We start from the raw sequence: 19,183 nt of genomic DNA on the forward strand, positions 1-19,183 counted from the left end.
ATAAATGTCCCTCCTGGGCCAGTCATTCCCCTCACCACCACACACAAATATTTTTGTCTTCCAGAATCTTTTCTCTCGGCTTGTTTGATGAGGAAAAACAAGAGAAGCAACACAGCCCCATCATGCCAGCCAGGTCCTGGTAAAGCTCACAAATCTTAAGTGGAGTCCCAAATTTGACAGCTCTTTTGCTTCTCCCTTGCCATCAGGGGCACTAACTTTGTTCCAGTCACTCACTCCCAAAATGGCACCACACACACACATATATGCACATATATATATTATTGGCAAAATTATATTTTACATGTACATGCATTTGTCTAGTATCTACAAATCTAAACAATTCCATTGTTTGCATCGATTGCATTTGTAGAGAGGCAGGATATAAATTATTATTATTATTATTATTATTATTATTATTATTATTAAAGCAATAAGATATTCTTCTCAGTCCTCTCACATACTTCACATTCTAACAGTTCCTTCTCCTCTCTTAATCATGTTTCCTGTACTTTATTTTCTCTGTTCCACACTTTTATCTTATTGCTTCTCTCCCTTCCTCTTCTCATCATCTTGGTCTCTTGCTCTCATCTTTTCATGTACCTCACCAACTTCTTTCTTACCAGTTTACCTCTTTTCTTCCTATGACAATCTTAACAGTTTTTATGTTGTTATAACTCAAATGTTTCCCTTTTCTTATTTAAACATAAAACATATATTTATATAACACATGTAACATGGAACTTAACACTGCTATTTTGCTATATTCTTTTTCCAATTTACCATCAAAAGTAGAAATTCTAGTCCCCCAAAATGGTGCCATTCTGATCTGCAGAAGCAACGCCCTGTGCCTAAGCCTCAGACGTTTCCTAGCAAAATATGTCTAAGGTAATGAGCATGCAAGGCAAAGCAAACCAAGTCTCTGATTCTTATATTTCCCCCAGACTTTCATCACAGCTTTTCTAACAAAATGGTTTAAACTGTCTTTATGAATTCTTTCTTTCCCATAAATCATATACCTATGCCACCCAAGTCTTAGATTTCCCCCCCTCTAAAGCTAACATTTTTTCATTCTCCAATTTAACCAATTCACTAATCTAAACTAAATAGCATGCAAAGTAGTACAATTTTAAATTAGGCAGTCCCAAACCTCCCCCACTTTTATCATCATAGTTCTTTTATTTTTATCCTAGGTTTTTTCCTAATGAAAAAGAATTTGGAAATTTTCCTCTGCCATATTATAAATGGTTTTTCATTGTGAATAATAGGTATTGCTTGAAAAAAAATAATACTTTGGGGAGCACATTCATCTGAGATAAAGAAAATTTTGATTTATATAAGAATGTGTAATATATATATAATATATACACAGTATACAAACAGGAGGTATAATAAAGAATGTCAGGATGACAAATTTGTTAAGTAAATTAAATTTTGAGTTTACTCAACAGATAATATAAAGAAGGTCCAGTGAACAGTCATATATAAAATTAACATGAGTAATAGGAAAAACAAAGTGAATGTAAATCTAAAGTTTGCAGAACTAAAGCTATTAAGATAAAACAATAAAAAATTAGAGATTTTAAAAAAAACCCTCCGGATAGAAGGAAGCCAAGCATTTATGTTATGTGTTTTTTTAAGAATGTAACGTAAGTCTTATATCTCAGATATGTTTATTGTTATATATAATCATATAGGTGTTTATATGTAAATCTATGTATGTGGTTGAAATACAAATAAAAATTAAATAAAAAGAAAGAAAAGAAAAATAAAGAGGATGGACTCTTGTGCCACTGATATCTACCAGAGACAGAAATTCAAGCAGTGCTGGCATTACTGACATGCAGACATCCTGAATGCAACATGAAGAAAGGACAGATCTTTTCCCCAGAGAAGGAGGCAGAAGAAAAAGTGAAGATTAATTCACTTCTCCATGTATCCCAAAATGACACACAGCCCTCTTCAATGTCTAAGTGCACCAATATTTGCTTCGGCCAAGGAGAATAAACCTTCACAGCCCAGATTCCCTCATTAGGGTCAAGATCAAGCCTTTCCTTCCTTTTGACAGACTGTCTTGCGACTCCCACAGCACCTACTCCGTTCAGCAATACCAGCCACTGATGTTTTCCTGTAGTGAACTTTTCCGTTCCGAGCACACATTGAATCTTGTTAAATCTTGCCAAGTTGTCAGGCAGGTTTTCTGTTCTCTTTATTATCTGAACAGACTGCAGATCATATGACACAAAGAGTTGCGGATGTGCTGTGTCAGGGTCCAGAATCACTGTAAGACAAAGAGAGAGTATGGAGAAGTAAGCCAGCACCAAGGGCTTGCTTTGTATAATCATACATCCTTTCCCGCTGCCACATTCCCACTATCTTCTTGCTGATAGTTACCTTTTGGCAGTACTTGCTCCAGAGACCCTGTTATGGGGGGAAATAGGAGAGATCTTTACTCAGAGTTACACATCCATAACAGATTCAAGAAAGGCGACATATTCACAATTGTGGCAATATAGCCAGAATAGTAAAAGCCCTCCCGATCCTGCTTTTACTGGGCATCAGCAGCTGTAAACAACCAAGGTGCAGCAGACTGATGTTCCCACCTCACTCCCTCCAGAGATCTCTAGTGTGAGGAAATGCAGCAGGGGTCCTGCTTCTGAGGGTTGCACTGGAGATTGCAGCTAAGTGTGTGTGTAGACATCAGTATGCTGTACCCCGATCCCCAGAAGAACAGATCTCTGTCACTCACAGCAAGTAAAGCAGGATAGGGATGTCAGGCCAGAAGACACTACTTAGCTAAGTAGGTGAACTAGGATGTCAACCAAAGTTTATAGCAAGATCCAACTGGAAGGAATATTTGAAATTCCAAGCATTCCAGAAACACTATCCTGCCCTCCTCCCAACAAGACAGCTGGTCCTACGGAGAGGCCTTATTCAGCATTTACTCTGCAAGAAGTCATGGCTGGAAGACTAATTAAGAACCCTGGGAAAATTTCATTACATGTCATGATTCTTGGTTCAGCAAAAATATTAATGTCTCAGGTCTTGCTGTTTTGTGTCTTCAACCCTTTGTTCATGATAAACATTCATCATCTATTATTTCATGTCAGAATATCTTACTGCTTTAGCCATGCATACATGTGTGTTTTAGAGATGTCAACATCAAGAAAACATTCTTCGGGAAATATGGTCAGCTTGTATCAATTTATTTGCCTGGCCCTTATACATATCTGCTCCTCCCCTCTCATTACTTTGCTTCTTTGTAGTTATCCTTTAACAATCCAATAAAACATTTAAAAAGAAATGCTTGTTTTACATATCTGCTACACTGATTTCTCCTTATACTGTACTTGAACACACACATACACGGTCCTATTTTTTTCTTTTCCTTTTGATGAAAGAAGTGACTGAACAAAGACAAGAATGACACAAGGAAAAGAATTAGGTAAGAGAAACAGGAAATCCCTCAACCTCCCTGGGCCAAAACGATTATATAGTTTTGCCAGCCCCATCTTCCCTGGGTGGGGAGGATGTTTGTCTCTTCTTACACTGGAAAGGACTGTCTCACAGGTAAGCAAAATGGATCTTTACCCAGTGGAGAAGGGGAAACATCCTGATGTGGGACATACTATAGCTCCCTAGACAGGTGGGATAGTTGGCACTTGTGGTTCATACTGTCTACGATCTGCTGAAGCACCCCATGCCCAAAGGCGTCCTTGCTGAGGCACAGGTATCCAGCTTATAATATTTAACAAATAAGGGGGGGGAGGGCCTTCCATTAGCTACCCTACAAATTTTAGCCAGTGGTGTGTTGGTTGGAAGTGGCTGCAGTCCTGGCAGAATGTGCTAGCATTGAACCCAGTGGGGGCCACATCCAAGTATTGGCAGCAGGAAATGAAAATGTTTCTGATCCACCTACTTAGAATGAAAACACAACTTTCTTTGCAGGGAATACAATGGCTTGTATCATTCTAATTTTTGTGCTCAGCTGTATATCTTTGCATTTTAGGATCTTCTCTAGTTCTTTCATAGCTGCCCTTCCAATTCTTAATCTTCTTCTGATTTCCTGGCTGCAATCTCCATTTCTATCAGGTATGAGAATTCTTTTACTATTTCTATTTCTTCATTGTCTAATTCAGATTTGTGTAGGTTCTTTATGTTCAACAATAGGCCTGCCTTTGAACTTTCTTTCTTGATCTTTCTTAGAAATTATCACACCAGGGCCAATTCAGAAGTAATTGCACTAGTGAAAAGAAAAGGGAACAGTAGCACTATAGTGCTCAATATTTTCACACTGCTGCACTCTTACATGAAAGCATAAAAATCCTGTGATTGGTTTTCACACATACCAGGGAATGAATCGATATTATCTGGAAATTGGTCATTCTGCTCATGCGTTTCAATTTTGAATTTCCTGGGCTGCTTCTTAGAGCCCTTTAAATGTTAAATATCCCTGGGAGCCCTTTCAAAAACTCAGGCATTTTAAAGGAGCAGCACTGGCTGGGGATCTTTCAAAGTCGAAGTGGCTGCGGGTAGCAGCCAGAGACATGTAAAAGTTAAAGAGAACTGAGCAATCCCCGACTGGTTCTCTTTAAAAAATTAAATGTCCCAGTTGCTTCAGTGAAAGTTGCACGGCCAGTTCTCTTTAACTTTTACATGTCTCTGGCTGCTACCTGTAGCCACTTTCACTTGGAAAGATCCCCAGCCAGTGCTGCCCCTTTAAAATGCCCAGGTTTCTCCACCAATACTGCAACTGAAGCACGATTAGCTTTCACACCCTGACAATTGTGCTTCAATCACGGTGTTGAGAAGACTATGCATGGGATATCCCATGAATAATTTGTTCCTTTTTAATTCCCGGCTCTTCCTGGGAAAGTGGCTGATTGAACGCGATGTCTGAAAATCTGACGCACAATTGCACAATTATCCTGGGATTTTGCCTTTTTCTTTCTCCTTCAATCAGCAGTCCACCATCACTGACCTCATAGAGGACTCACTGGGCTGTTTTGCTCTAGGAAATTCCCCAGCCCCCTCCCACCAGAAACCTCTGCTATTTCTGCAAGCAGGTGGTCTTCTCAGGCTGTGAATCCTGGTTATGGGTGGTATAGTTTGAGTTAGGGAAGTCACATTCTCTTGGCCTCAGGGGAAGGCAATGGCAAACCTCATCTGATGAAATTTTGCCAAGAAAACTCCATAATTTCCACCTTAGGGTTGCTTAGGGTCACTATAAATCAGAAATGACTTGAAGACACACAACAGCCTTAAGGAAGTATGCTGCGAGAATGAGATCTTACTGGTATACTGGGTAATAACACAGCTTGGGCCTCATTCCCACTTACCGCTACATCAGGTTTCTGAACCGAATCCAAGAATTGATTCAGCAGTGAGCATGGTTCTCATTATGTTTGCACCAGAAGAAGGCTGGGAAGGAGAAAAGGAGGCCGGGAGTGGAGAAGGGATGGGGTGGAAGAAGGCCAGTGCCGGAGAGCCTGGGAAGAAGGTAAGGAGGCCGGGAGCAGAGAAGTCGGGGGCAGATTCGAATCTGCATAGTTCCCACTTGGGCTGAATCGATTTAGTACAAAATAAATCAATAAAGCCCAAAAAACCCAGAAAAAAGCATCTTTTTCACATGGATTAAATGGCTCTAGAGCTTGCCTCCCCCTTTCCAAATCACTTCAGTGCGAATGAGGGAAGAGAAAAACTTTTGGACTACAACTCTTGGCATTCCCTGTATCCATGTTGGCTGGGGATTTTTGGAGTTGTCATCCCCAAAAATATTTTTTCCTACCATTGAATGAGGATGCTTTACAGCAACCTGCCTGGATAGCTTCATACCTTTACAGTTATTGAAAATCTTTGCTAAAGCAGAAGCTGTGTTAATCCAAGTTCCAAGGCTGAAGTTCCAACCATATGAAAAAGGATCTTCCGTTCTTTGCTTCCCAAGTATCATCTCATACCTGGAAAGGAAGATGGTTATGACTGAAAAATAGAGAAATACACCTCCTGTGCTAGTATGAGTAGGCTGAGCATTGTCTGATAAGACATTTCCATGCAAAAAAGTGTCCCAACTTGCCACATCAAAGCTAGAGAACATTCTGGCAAGAAGGCTCTATTTAACCTTACCTCTTAGGAGAACAGTCAATCTGAGAAGAAAGGAGGGTTTCAACATTTGATCCCAAGGCTCACATTAGCCACTTCCATGCAGTGTGGAAAATTCCATTTCATGTATTGTCCCCTTGAAGACTTGTGCCCAATAGGATTTACAGAACTGACTTATGTCTAGCTTATGAACAAAAAATGGGGGAAAAGTCTTCCAAAGAAATAAACAAGCAACTTTCTCTTTCTGTCCCCAAAAATGGAGTCAAGAAAGGACCACATACCTGTTCAAGGTGCTTTTGATGTCCTGAAAAAGAGAGAGAAGGCTATTAGCTATTCTGTTGATGCCAAATGATGGGAGATTAAGGCCTTGTACAGACCGGTCTGAAAGGCCAGCTGGGGGGGTGGGGGGAGTCAGAGCTCCTAGGGCACCTTGATTCTGTGCGCCACTCCAAAAGGCGTGTGGCATCACAGCACTCCTCCAGAGCTGCTTCCACACAACACAGCGCTGAAAGAGCACCATAAAGCTGTAGCGCCATGGCTATGGCAAAGGAGCTGCTTTTTGCTGCTCCTTTTTGCACCCTGGAAAGGCTAGTTCAGGGCTGCAGCGTGCGGTTGCTGCAGCCCCAATCTGGCTGAAAAAGTGCTGGCCTGAGGCTGCCCCTTTGGGGTGGTCTGCATAGCCCCTAAGGTCAAATAAAAGGAAATGCTTCTTCACACAACGTATAATTAAAATGGCTAAATTCAATACCAAAAGAGGCCTGCCAAACATTAAGATAACAGTAGAAAAATTCAGAAGAAACAGCTATCAACAATCATTAATCAGGGTGGACATCTGCTTCTCCCACTGATGTTTATTGTTGTGCACATTCAAGTCATTTCTGACTTACAGGACACTTTCATGGGGTTTTCTTGGCAAGAATTGTTTAGAGCAGGTTTGCCACTGCCCCATTCTGAGACAGAGAGTGTGACTTGCCCAAGACCAGTCAGTGGGTTCCCATGGCTCAACAGGGACTTGAACTCTGGTCTCCAGCATCATAATCCAATGCTCAAACCACTATGCCACACTGGCTCTCCTTCTCCCATTACAACCGGCAGTTTCTTGTGGGTTTCTAAAGGCATGTGAGTACCTTCTGTGGGAAACAGAATGAAAGACTAGAGGCCTTTGGTTTGACCCAACTGGGCTCTTTTAAGGTTCTTAGTCAGGTACCTCACATACCTAGCCAGGGCCTTATTCCTTTGGTGATTTATTTAAGTCTTATTTAGGAAACACAATTTTCATATCCAGAATTGTACTGTCTTTATGTATATTCATTGGATTCAGGGAGCTCTCCCTTCCCTGTACATTAGGGTTGGCAACAGAAGCAGACCTGGGGACCAATTTTCTGCCCCCAGAGTCCTCTGAGAGCCACATAGCCTATTGAAATGCTACAAAATGGAGGGTAGGGGTGCAGAACAAGCCACAAGTCCACTAGTTTTTGAAAAACTACTGTTATTTAATATATTAAATGATATGGAATGGTTGGCTACATTTATTCAGAGGTTTGCTATACCCTTCCTGTAAGAGTGAGAGAATGTGACTTGTCCAAAAGTCACCAAATGAGCAGGGCTTCAAACCTTGAGCCCTATTCCAGCAGTCAATTCAGTACACTATTCTGGGTCTCATTATTTTCTTACCTGAAGAAATTCATTTGTTGATTGCTGGCACTTCCCCTCCATCTCTTCCATCAGTTTGTCAAGGCTAGAAATCTTCTCACATAATCTGATGGAACTATTTTTGTGTATTTCTTTGAAATTTTCCTTCACACATTCAACATGGCTCAGCCAAGAGTCCTTATTCTTTTCAAGCAATGTTAGCATTTGCTCAAAGGCAAATGCACTCTTCTTTGTGTTCTCTTCTAACTTTTTCTGGAAGAAAAGGCAAAACACAGAAAAGAAACTGGGAGAGGAGACAGAATCTTATAGGCAGGGTTCTTGTGTAACTTTCATCCTCCATCTAAGAGGTGCAATATTCAGGATTTCATGACAGAAAAGAGGAAGAGGAGTAGTAATAGTAGAAGGAGGAGGAGGTGTGTGATGATAATGGGCCTCAAAATGGCTTACAGTAACAAGAAACAGACATCACTGAACATTCACAAGATACAAAATTAAAATGAAATTAAACAACAAAAAATTAAAACCAGGTTAAACACATGCAACAACATACATACAACCCAGCACAAGTAGCAAGATCCAGCACATTATATAGGTGAATTCAAAGATATAGCCAGGTTAGTCTGTAAATACTATGTAAAGAGATCTTGTAGAACCTTTGGGACTATCTAAAGAAAGAAATTGGCAGCATGAGCTTTTCTAGACTTAAGACTACTTCCTCCAAACATATCCGAGGTAGTACTTAAGTCTAGGAATGCTCATGCTGCCAACTTTTTTCTTTAGTTAGTCTCAAAGGTGTTACAAGATCTCTCTACACTGTGGAGTCGAAGGCTTTCACTGCTGGCTTCCATAGTTTTCTGTGTGTTTTTGGGGCTATGTGGCCAAGTTCTGGAAGAATTTATTCCTGCTGTTTCACCTGCATCTTGGTACCTCTTTACCTACTTGCACTTTTATGTGCTTTCAAACTGCTAAGTTGGCACAAGCTGGGACTAGTGATGGAAGCTGACTCTGTCACACAGCACTTCAGAGTCAGCATCTTAACTACTGAGCTCTCAAATAACCTGGACCTGAGCTGCATAGGGTTTTATATATCAAAACCAGCATTTTGAGTTGGGCTTGGAAACAAACTGGCAACCAGTGGAACTGTTGCAACAAGGAAATTGTGTGTTCCCTGTAGCCAACCCCAGTTAGCAATCTGTCTGCAGCTTTTTGGACCAGCTGAACTTTCTGAACACTCTTCAAAGGCAGTTCCATGTAGAGTGTTTTATAATAATGCAACCAGCCTATAACTAAAGCATGTGTCACTGTGACCAAATCCAACATCTCAACAAATGGTTGCAGATAGCATACAAGCTTTAAGTGTGCACACCTAGCTACTATTGAAACCTGAGTCCCAGGCCCTGAGTTCAGCCAAGAGTATATGCAAGCTGCAGAGTGTAAGCCCACTCAGCACAGGCCAAATCCCTATTCTCCCTTTCAAATGACCAGGCACACCTCTGTCTTGTCATTTGTTTGCCCTCATTCAGTCCATAACGGATGACAGGCCCCGACTTAGGACCAAAACAACTTCCTTGGCTTGCGGCACAAAGGAATAATAGAGCCATCCACACGCTGATGGCACTGAGCCCCAAAACTCTGGACAAACTCATCCAGGGATTTCATGTACAGTGGGCTCTTGGTATCTGCTGGGATCCAAAAGCTGTGAATGCTCAAGTCCCATGAAATACAATGGCATAGTAAAATGGTGTCCCTTATATAAAATGGCAAAATCAAGGTTTGCTATTTGGAATTTATATTATTTGAAAATATTTTCAAGCTGTGGATTCTGATGAGTTTCACCTTCCAATTTTCCCCATGTGATAAACTCCAATGTTCTTTACAGAAGTCTTGGTTGTTATTAATCTGGATGGGCCATATGCACTGCAAGCATAATAAGCTTCATTGTTTTGCAGAACTATAGAGCTGGAAGGGATCCCAATGATCATTTAGTCTGCATGAGGGGCAGGGGCCAATCCCCTCTCCACAAGAGGGCTGGGGGAGCTGGGATTCTCCAGAAATCACTCAACTTTGAGCCCCACCAGCTCCAGCCACCCCAGAAAACATGGACATTTTAATTAATTTAAAAAAACTGAATGCACAACATCCTATAATTATATTAGTAATAAGAGACACTTACCAGGAATGATTGGGTTCTCTTGTCTTCACTTCTTTTCTTATCCATACACTTCCTTCTTTCCTCCTTTAGGAATCTCAACTGTTTTGAGATTTTTTCCTACAGAGACAACGAAAGATTTTCCTCTGTCAGAGTTCAGACCATCAGGAAAGATGCTCAAAAAACAAGGTCTGATATAGTACTTGATTTAGTATTACAATATTTTTTAGTTGCTTTGATACCGTTTGTTGAGCAATTCAAGTTTCGTAAGGCTTCAGCCTTTGTTTAGGAAACAAAATGTTTAAATCAAACATAAGCCTCTTTAACTGCCATGGCTCCATCCTATGGAATCCTGGGATTTGTAGTGCACTCTGGCACCAGGCAAGGCTAACTCACAAAACTGCAAATCCTTCACTTTAGTAGCACTGAGGCACGGCAGTTAAAGATGTGTTTCATATTTCTGCAGTGTAGATGCAGTCAAAGTTGCTGCACTTTTAAAAAACCTTAGGGATTACATTGGACTACCCTACTTCAGATGGGAAATGTCATTTTTTGTTTCAAAAAAGAGACATTTATTTTGTTGTGTGCTTCAAGTTATTTCAGACTTATAGCAGTCCTATCATGGGGTTTTCTCACCGAGACTTGTTCAGAGATTTGCCATTGCCTTCGCCTGAGGCAGAGAAAGTGTGACCTGTCTAAAGTTTTTTTAATTATAATTTCTCATTTTATAGACAAGTATATATGATACACTTATTCTGATCTTATTAATTGTTGCAACTCTAATTTTTGCTGCTGGTTTTACTATCATTCTATTATGTGCTATAAATATTTTAGTGTATTATAAGCTACCCAAGGCTGTGGAGTCAGTATACTAAACCTGCAACTCCAACACCTTTTTTGTACTGTCTAGTTCCCAATTCTTCATAAATGGCATATGTATATTACAGTCAGCCCTCCACATCCACAGATTTTTTATCCACAGATGCAAGCATCCATGGATTGAAAATATTCCAAAAATATATAAATTCCAGAAAGGAAACCTTGATTTTGCCATTTTATATAAGGGTCACCATTTTCATATGCCATTGTATTTAATGGCACTTGAGCACACACAGATTTTGATATCCAGAGGGGTTCCTGAAACCAAACTCTAGTGGATACCAGGGGTGAACTAATAAATTATTAAGGTTGACAAACATGACTGTGTTTACTAGTGGTTGACCACTGCCTTATGAATAGGAACTTTTCTATCAATGGGCCCACAGAAAATATTTGGCAAAAAAGGAACGGTAAATTCATTTTGTACTAGCATAGTCCGTTAGTTAAGGAGAAAGACTGAATAAAGCAGAAGTACCTTCCCCAGTGGTCTATACAGAGACCCAGTCCTCCTTAAACTATCCACACTAAAGTAGAATTCAGAGGCATAGCTATGTTTGTCTGGAATATCAGTATGCAAAAGGATCTTGTAGCACCTTTGAAACTAATTGAGAGAAAGAAGTCGTAGCATAAGCTTTTGTAGACTGGGGCTTCATCTGCACTGCAGAACTGATGCAGTCTGACACCACTTTAACTGCCATGGCTCAATGCTATGGAATTCTGGAGTAATAGTAAGAAATGAGCTGTCAAGTGGTGGTGATTCCATTGTATTCATTATCACAAGTTCCAGAAAGAACTATTTACACTGGAATCTTGAAAAGTGGCTTACATAAATTCATGGAGGGCAACATCCCCAATCAAGCTATACGTTACTTCCAATATCAATTATGGTTGCTGGAAAGAATTAGCAGGAAGATGTTGTTTTCCTAACCTACTTGTGAGCTTCCCAGAGGCATCTACCTGACAGTTTTAGGGGAAAGGATGCTGATGGACCTTAGGTCTGATTCAGAACAGCTCCTCATAGGGCCTGAACAGACAGGCCAAAATAAAACTGCTTTGGGTCACTTTGGAGGTATGCTGTTTAAATGACACATGCATCTTAAAGAGGTCAGAAGCCATACCAAAGCTGTGCTCCAGTCCTTAGAACTAGAGCGTGGCTTTGCCACGGCTTCCGGCCTCTTAGGACGCATGCATTATTTAAACAGCATATCTCCAAAGAGAACGGAAGCAGCATTATTTTGGCCTGTCTGTTCAGGCCCTTAATCTCAAATTAAGGAGGGTTGCTGAAATGAATCGCATGGAATGCCTTGCTGCAGATATGCATTCCCATTGGGCTGGGTGCAAAAGCCTTCTACTAATGTCCCCACCTTGAAATGCAAGCCTGCTTCTCCTCTTGTGACTATTCAGAGATAGCCAGACTGGGTGGGAATGATAGGAACTGTAGTACAACACATCCTAAATGCACCAAACTGGAAAGAATCCTCTTACCTTATATTCCTGGTGGGCTTCCTCCATAGGAAGAACACTGTGCTTCTCATGCTTTTTGGATCTGTCACACACGACACACATGAGGGACAGATCATTTTTGCAGAAGAGTTTCAGGGGCTCCTGGTGCATCTTACACACTTCCTTCATCTTTTCTGGTCTCTTTCCATCTTCAAATTTCTTGACTATTTCCAAAATATTTGCTAGCTGTCGGTTTGGCTTGAAGCTTTGTTGCTGAAAAATCGCTCTGCACTGGGGGCAGGAAGGGGCCGTGCTGGACTTTTCCCAGCACTTTGTCAGGCAGGACTGGCAAAAATTGTGGCCACAATCTATGATCACTGGATCTTTGAAATACTCCAAACAGATGGAACAAGTTATTTCATAAGAGAACTCCTGGATGAAATTCCCAGCAGCCATGGCAGTCCACTTTTCTCTGGAAAGCAAAGGAAGAACCTGAGTTTTGTTTGCAATTTCATGCAGTGATGGAAGCAGTGGGAACCTCTTTGCTTATTTTCAATATTTATATACTGCTTTTCATTTTAAAAATACTAAAGCAGTTCACCATTAACAGATAGAAAAGGCAAGTAAGACATATACATTCTACAACAACCCACATTTAAAATTCATCATTTAAAATGCTTAATTTAAAAATAATCTGGATAAGCCTGCTGGAAGAGACTGGTCTTCAATGATTTTTTAAATTCAGATACTGTATTCAGCTGTCAAATCTCTTCCAGCAGGTCATTCCAGTGGCTGAAGAAAAAGTCTTCTTGCTGACAGTTACCACCTTAGTCCTTTATTTAATTTATATGCTCCTGGAAAGGGACCTAAGGAGGCTCACAGATAAAAAACAGTTTAAAATTTTACAATTAAAAAAACAAACAAATAATATCATTAAAACAATATGAAATTGCATTAAACATGCAAAAGTCAAAAAACATAAATAAAACACACACACTCCATATAAAAGCCTCCCTGATGATGATCATCTGTTAAAAACCTTCTTGAACAGAATGGTTTTCCATTGATGGCAGAAACACTCAACATGGGAAATCTGCCTAGTTTCAATGGAAAGAGCCTTCTGCCTGGTGAGGTCACAACAGAAAAGGCCATGCTAGGAATCTCTGCCAAACAAGCACCACTAGGCCATAGTACAATAAGTACACTCCTCACAATAACATTAAATAGGTATTCTATATCGAGTGAGTGTCTGAGTTAAACTGGCCCTTGGCTGTCCAAGGCCTTATAATAATATCAGTAATAATAATAATAATAATAATAATAATAATAATAAAGTTTATTTCTATACCGCCCTTCTAAAAATCAGGGCGGTGTACAACAGGATAATCCATACATCTGAACAATTGTACATATTAAAATACATTAAAACATTACAATAAAAACAAACAAACTCATGCCAGCTTAACCAGCTGACGACGGAGGGGTGAGAAAATATATCGGGGAATAGAGTCAGGGGTAAGCCCGCTCAAAAAGATATGTTTTCAACCCCTTCTTAAATTGGGCCAGGGAGGTGGCACAAGCGGAGCTCAGCGGGCAGCGAGTTCCAGAGGTTGGGGGCCAATGTGGTAAAGGCCCTCCTGGTGGTACTATCTAGTCTCGCCTTTGGAACTCTTAATAATTGCTGTCCAGTTGATCTGAGTGTGCGGGGCGGATTGTACGGAGAGAGGCGGTCCTCCAGGTACCCTGGGCCCAAGCCATTTAGGGCTTTATAGGTAATATCCAACACCTTGTATTGCGCCCGGAAGCAAATAGGCAGCCAAACCAAATCTAAGGGTAGCCTCTCACTTACAGTACATCACAACAGACCTGTTTTGAGGTTATTTGGTTAAAAAAAGAGCTTTCTTGTTGTTGTGTGCTTTCAAGTCGTTTCCGACTTAGGGCGACCATAAGGCAAACTTATCATGGGATAGGTTTTCTTGGCAAGATTTGTTCAGAGGAGGTTTGTGTAATGGAGAGCACTCCCAGCTGTCCAATCAGAAGGCAGCTGAGGGCCAGCCAATAGCCTGTAGGCTGGAACTTTTGAAGATTCCGAACTGACAGTTGGGGAGTCCGTTGAAACTGGGACAGTTTAGAACGGCAGTTAGGGTTTAGAATCTTGGGGAGAGAGGACTGAGGTCCAGGAGTTCCTGCGGGACTGAGGGGCTGGAATCCTGAGAGGGAGGGTTCCAGGGCTCGAGAAGGACGGTTAGGGGTAGAGTCCGAGTGAGAAAAGGGCTCCCTACCGTTTCAAGGCCAGACCTTTAGAAAAGGGAGAGGCTGGAGTGTGATATCCTGTGGGATATCGTTAGCCTTGGTGGCTGAGTTAAGAGAAGGACTTGTCTAAATAGAGTCGGGAAAGTCCCTATGTAATTGAGAAATACTTGGGAAAAGTGAAGTGACTATAGCCAATTTAACGAATATCAATGTAACTAAGTACCCTGTGCCTGAACTAGCTGTTACATAATATCATACAGTTCAAGAAAGAGATGTTCAACCATTCTGTTTAATAAAGTTTATATTTTGGTTTACATAAAAATTTGTCAGTCATACATCTCAGCTCCACGCTACTATATAAAGAAAAGACCCTACCGCCAGCCATAAAAAAGAGGGTAACCGTTACATAATTGGTGGCAGCGGTGGGATAAGTAAAGCCCAAGCTCCTGCCATCTTTAAGATGGGGTCCATTACAGTTTGCCCTTGCCTTGCCCTGAGGCTGAGAGCATGTGATTTGCCCAAGGTTACCCAGTGGGTATCCATGGCTGAGCTGGGATCTGAACCCTGGTCTCCAACGTTGTTGTCCAACGCTCAAACCACCACTCCATGATGGATCTAGGGTTTGGGGTATGTAAGGCTCCTTAATGGCTTAAATGAAGGGCATGACAAAATGAATAAGCAGGAACAGATATTTAACTTAAAACATACAACTCCCCACAAGAGCTGCACTAAGGGAAGCCTATCATTAACTCCCGAAACATGAAATGGATCTCACTTAAGAGACCATCAAGTCAGACATTTTCTTTCAGCTGAGCCTACCTCACAGGGATGTTAGCCAAACCTGCACTGCAGAAATCATGCAGTTTGACACTGCTTTGACTGACATAGCTCAATGCTATGGGATTCTGGGACTGGTAGTTTGTTGAGGCACCAGAACTCTAGGATAGAGATGGCTAAATCGCTCACAAAACTACAGATTTCACAATTCCACAGTACTGAGCCATGGCAGTTAAAGTGAGGTCAAACTGCATTATCTCTGCAGTGCAGAGTCAGCATGAAGTGGCTCTGTGGACAATAATAATAATAATAATAATAATAATAATAATAATAAGTTTTATTTATAGACCGCTATTCCGCAATGATCATAGCAGTGTACAGTAAAAATTGCAATACAATACAAAAAATTGCAAGGCCTCTCTCCCCCTCAAGATGGTGGTCGGAAGGAGGTAGGGTTGCCATAACTCAGGACCTCCAAACCGGGAAAAAGTGTAGGACAAAATTATGAAATGTGGACACTTTTTTTTAAATGGAGCTCCATTTTTTAAAAAAAAGTGTCCTACATTTCATAATGCAATCGTGGTGGCCCACACACTCCTTCCCGGCCTCTTCGGAGGCCTCGGTCTCCTCGGAAGCCGGGAAAGGAGAGGCACGGGGTGGGCGCTGGGCTCGCAGGCCTGCCTCCTTCTCGGCCTCCAAGGAGACCGAGAAGGAGGGCGCGGGGGCCGCCAGGGAGGCGGGGAGGGTGGTGGCGGCCGCGCGCAGGAGGCACCGCCTCCCTTCGCCTTCTGCCGCCCAAGGCCTCGCTGTCCTCCTCTTCCTCCGTGCGGCCATGCGAATTGGAAGAGGAGGAGGGCATCAAGGCCCCACGGTTGCAGCACAACCCGCTTCAACCGGGCTTTTCCCGGTTTTGGTGGCACCCGTGCGTGAGCGGGCAGTGCCGCCAAAACCGGGAAAACCCAGTTGCAGCCTGGTTGGCAACCCTAGAAGGAGGGCTCTTAGTCTTCCAGGCCAGGCCTTCTCCCCCTCAGAGTGTGGTTGGAGGAGGGCTCTTTTTCTTCCAGGCCAGGCTCTCTCCCCCTAAAGATGGTGGTCAGAAGGAGGGCTCTTTTCTTTCAGCAGGCCTCTCTCCTCTTCAAGATGGTGGTCGGAAGGAGGGCTCTTTGTCTTCAGGCCAGGCCTCTCTCCCCCTCAAGATGGTGGTTGGGGAGGGCTCTTATGTCTTCAGCCATGGCCGCTCTCTCCCCCTCAGATGGGTGGTCGGAATGGAGGGCTCTTTGGTCTTTCCAGGGCCAGGCCTCTCTCCCCCTCAGATGGTGGTCGGAAGGAGGCTCTTTTCTTCCAGGCCAGCCTCTCCCCTCAAGATGGTGGTCTGGAAGGAGGGCTCTTTGTCTCAGCCAGGCCTCTCTCCCCCTCGAGATGGTGGTTGGGGAGGGCTCTTTGTCTTTCAGGCCAGGCCTCTCTCCCCCTCAGATGGTGGTTGGAGGAGGGCTTCTTTTTCTTCCAGGCGGCCTCTCTGCCCCTCAAGTGTGGTCAGGAGGAGGTCTTGTCTTCAGGCCAGGCCTCTCCCCCTCAAGTGGTGGTCAGGAGGGGGCTCTTGTTTCAGGCCAGGCCCTCTCCCCTCAAATGTGGTCGAAAGGAGGGCTCTTCTTCCAGGCAGGCCTCTCTCCCCCTCACAGATGGTGGTCGGAAGGAGGGCTCTTTGTCTTCAGGCCCAGGCCTCTCTCCCCTCACGATGGTGGTCGGAAGGAGGGCTTTTGTCTTCAGGCCAGGCCTCTCTCCCCCTCAAGATGGTGGTTGGAGGGAGGGCTCTTAGTCTTCAGGTCAGGCCTCTCTTCCCCCTCAGATGGTGGTTGGAGGAGGGCTCTTTAGTCTCAGGCAGGCCTCTCTCCCCCTCAAGATGGTGGTCGGAGAGGGGCTCTTGTGTCCTTCCAGGCGGCCTCTTCCCCCCTCAAGAGTGGTGGTTCGGAGGAGGGCTCTTGTCTTCAGTCCAGGCCTCTCTCCCCCTCAAGATGGTGGTCGGAGAGGGCTCTTTGTCTTCCAGCCAGGCCTCTCTCCCCCTCAAGATGGTGGTTGGAGGAGGGCTCTTTGGTCTTTCCAGGCCTGGCCTCTCTCCCCTCAAGATGGTGTGGGGAGGGCTCTTTGTCTTCCAGGCCGGCCTCTCTCCCTCAAGATGGTTGGTTGGAGGGGCTCTTGTCTTCCAGGCCTGGCCTCTCTCCCCCTCCAGATGGGTGGTTGGAGGAGGGCTCTTTGTCTTCAGGCCTGGGCTCTCTCCCCCTCAAGATGGTGGTCGGAGGAGGGCTTCTTGTCTTCAGGCCAGGCCTCTCTCCCCCCTCAAGATGGTGGTTGGAGGAGGGCTCTAGTCTTCAGGCCAGGCCTCTCTCCCCCTCAAGATGTGGTTGGAAGGGGGCTCTTTGTCTTCCAGGCCAGGCCTCTCTCCCCTCAAGATGGTGGTTGGAGAGGGGCTCTTTGTCTTCCAGGCAGGCCTCTCTCCCCCTCAAGATGGTGGTTGGAGGAGGGGCTCTTTGTTTCCAGGCCAGGCTCTCTCTCCCTCAAGTGGTGGTTGGAGGAGGGCTCTTTGTCTTCCAGGGCCTGGCCTCTCTCCCCTTTACGTAGTGGTGGAGGAGGGCCTTGTCTTCCAGGCCAGGCCTCTCTCCCCTCAAGTGGTGGTTGGAGGAGGGCTCTTTGTTCTTCAGGCCAGGCCTCTCTCCCCTCAAGATGGTGTTTGGAGGAGGGCTCTTTGTCTTCCAGCCTGGCCTCTCTCCCCCTCAAGATGGTGGTGGAGAGGCTCTTGTCTTCCGGCCTGGCCTCTCTCCCTTTCAGATATGGTTGGGAGGAGGGCTCTTTGTCTCCAGGCAGGCCTCTCTCCCCCTCAGATGGTGGTTGGAGGAGGGCTCTTTGTCTTCCAGGCCATGGCCTCTCTCCCCTCAAGATGGTGGTTGGAGGAGGGCTCTTTGTCTTCCAGGCCAGGCCTCTCTCCCCCTAAGATGGGGTTGGAAGAGGGCTCTTTGTCTTCCAGGCCTGGCCTCTCTCCCCCTCAAGATGGTGGTTGGAGGGGGCTCTTTGTCTTCCAGGCCTGGCCTCTCTCCCCCTTGCAAGATGGTGGTTGGAGGAGGGCTCTTTGTCTTCCAGGCCATGGCTCTCTCCCCTCAAGATGGTGGTTGGGAGGGCTGCTTTGTCTTCAGGCCTGGCCTCTGCTCTCCCTCAAGATGGTGGTGGAGGAGGGCTCTTTGTCTTCAGGCCAGGCCTCTCTCCCCCTCAAGATGGTGGTTGGAGGGAGGGCTCTTGTCTTCCAGGCCTGGCCTCTCTCCCCCTCAAGATGGTGGTTGGGAGGAGGGCTCTTTGGTCTTCAGGCCTGGCCTTCTCCCCTCCAGATGGTGGTTGGTGAGGCTCTTTGTCTTCCAGGCAGGCCTCTCTCCCTCAAAGTGGTGGTTGGAGGAGGGCTTTTGTCTTCAGGCCTGGCCTCTATCCCCTCAAGATGTGGTGGTTGGAGGAGGGGCTCTTTGTTTCAGGCCTGGCCTCTTCCCTCAAGATGGGTGGTTGGAGGAGGTTTCTTTATCTTCAGGCCGGGCCTCTCTCTCCCTCAAGTGGTGGTCCGAAGGAGGCTTATGCAACCCTATCCCTAATATAGAATGAGTCCTTGCATTTGAGTGTTGGATTACGACTCTGGACCAGGGTTTGATTCCCCACTCGGCCGGGACACCCATTGGGTGACATGAGCAAGGGTCACACCTCTCAGCCTCAGGGAAGGCAAGGTTATATTTCTACTTATAAAGTATAGTAAGTTTGCATGCACGCCTCTATTGGTTACAGCCAGTGTCCTACAAAATATCAAGGTTTATAGGAATAATTATTATATATATAACAACAGAGCCCGACCTGCCTTTCGGAGACTGAAGCCAGACAAACGGCGAAAGCGAAGAGAGGAAACCA

General features: G+C 44.1%; 1 protein-coding gene across 3 annotated transcripts; it reads right to left on the reverse strand.

The window, feature by feature from the left end:
• Positions 1-1,602: 1,602 nt before the first annotated feature.
• LOC121922865 (E3 ubiquitin-protein ligase TRIM39-like) lies at positions 1,603-19,183 on the reverse strand. Of its 3 annotated transcripts, none has more exons than XM_042452760.1 (8): positions 19,130-19,183; positions 12,263-12,692; positions 9,923-10,018; positions 7,771-8,001; positions 6,378-6,400; positions 5,833-5,954; positions 2,392-2,418; positions 1,603-2,278 (listed from the first exon to the last, which is right to left on the reverse strand). In XM_042452760.1, the coding sequence occupies exons 2-8, from the start codon at positions 12,674-12,676 to the stop codon at positions 1,815-1,817; spliced, it is 1,377 nt and encodes a 458-aa protein (XP_042308694.1). In that variant the 5' UTR covers positions 12,677-12,692; positions 19,130-19,183; the 3' UTR covers positions 1,603-1,814. The 3 variants fall into 3 exon arrangements, with proteins under 3 accessions (XP_042308694.1, XP_042308695.1, XP_042308693.1); XM_042452761.1 differs by lacking the exon at positions 19,130-19,183 and adding an exon at positions 14,087-14,104; XM_042452759.1 differs by lacking the exons at positions 5,833-5,954; positions 19,130-19,183 and having other exon boundaries at positions 2,117-2,278; positions 12,263-13,470.

This window comes from Sceloporus undulatus, chromosome 2 (assembly GCF_019175285.1).
Source record: "Sceloporus undulatus isolate JIND9_A2432 ecotype Alabama chromosome 2, SceUnd_v1.1, whole genome shotgun sequence".
Lineage (NCBI taxonomy): Eukaryota > Metazoa > Chordata > Lepidosauria > Squamata > Phrynosomatidae > Sceloporus > Sceloporus undulatus.

Excerpts from the sequence above, each read along its gene's own strand:
- LOC121922865 (XM_042452760.1), bottom strand. The coding sequence starts at position 12,676 with ATGGCTGCTGGGAATTTCATCCAGGAGTTCTCTTATGAAATAACTTGT. Across the intron at positions 6,401-7,770 it reads CAACAAATGAATTTCTTCAG|GACATCAAAAGCACCTTGAA; the intron begins GTAAGAAAATAA and ends TCTCTTTTTCAG. Across the intron at positions 5,955-6,377 it reads ATCAAAAGCACCTTGAACAG|GTATGAGATGATACTTGGGA; the intron begins GTATGTGGTCCT and ends CTTCCTTTCCAG.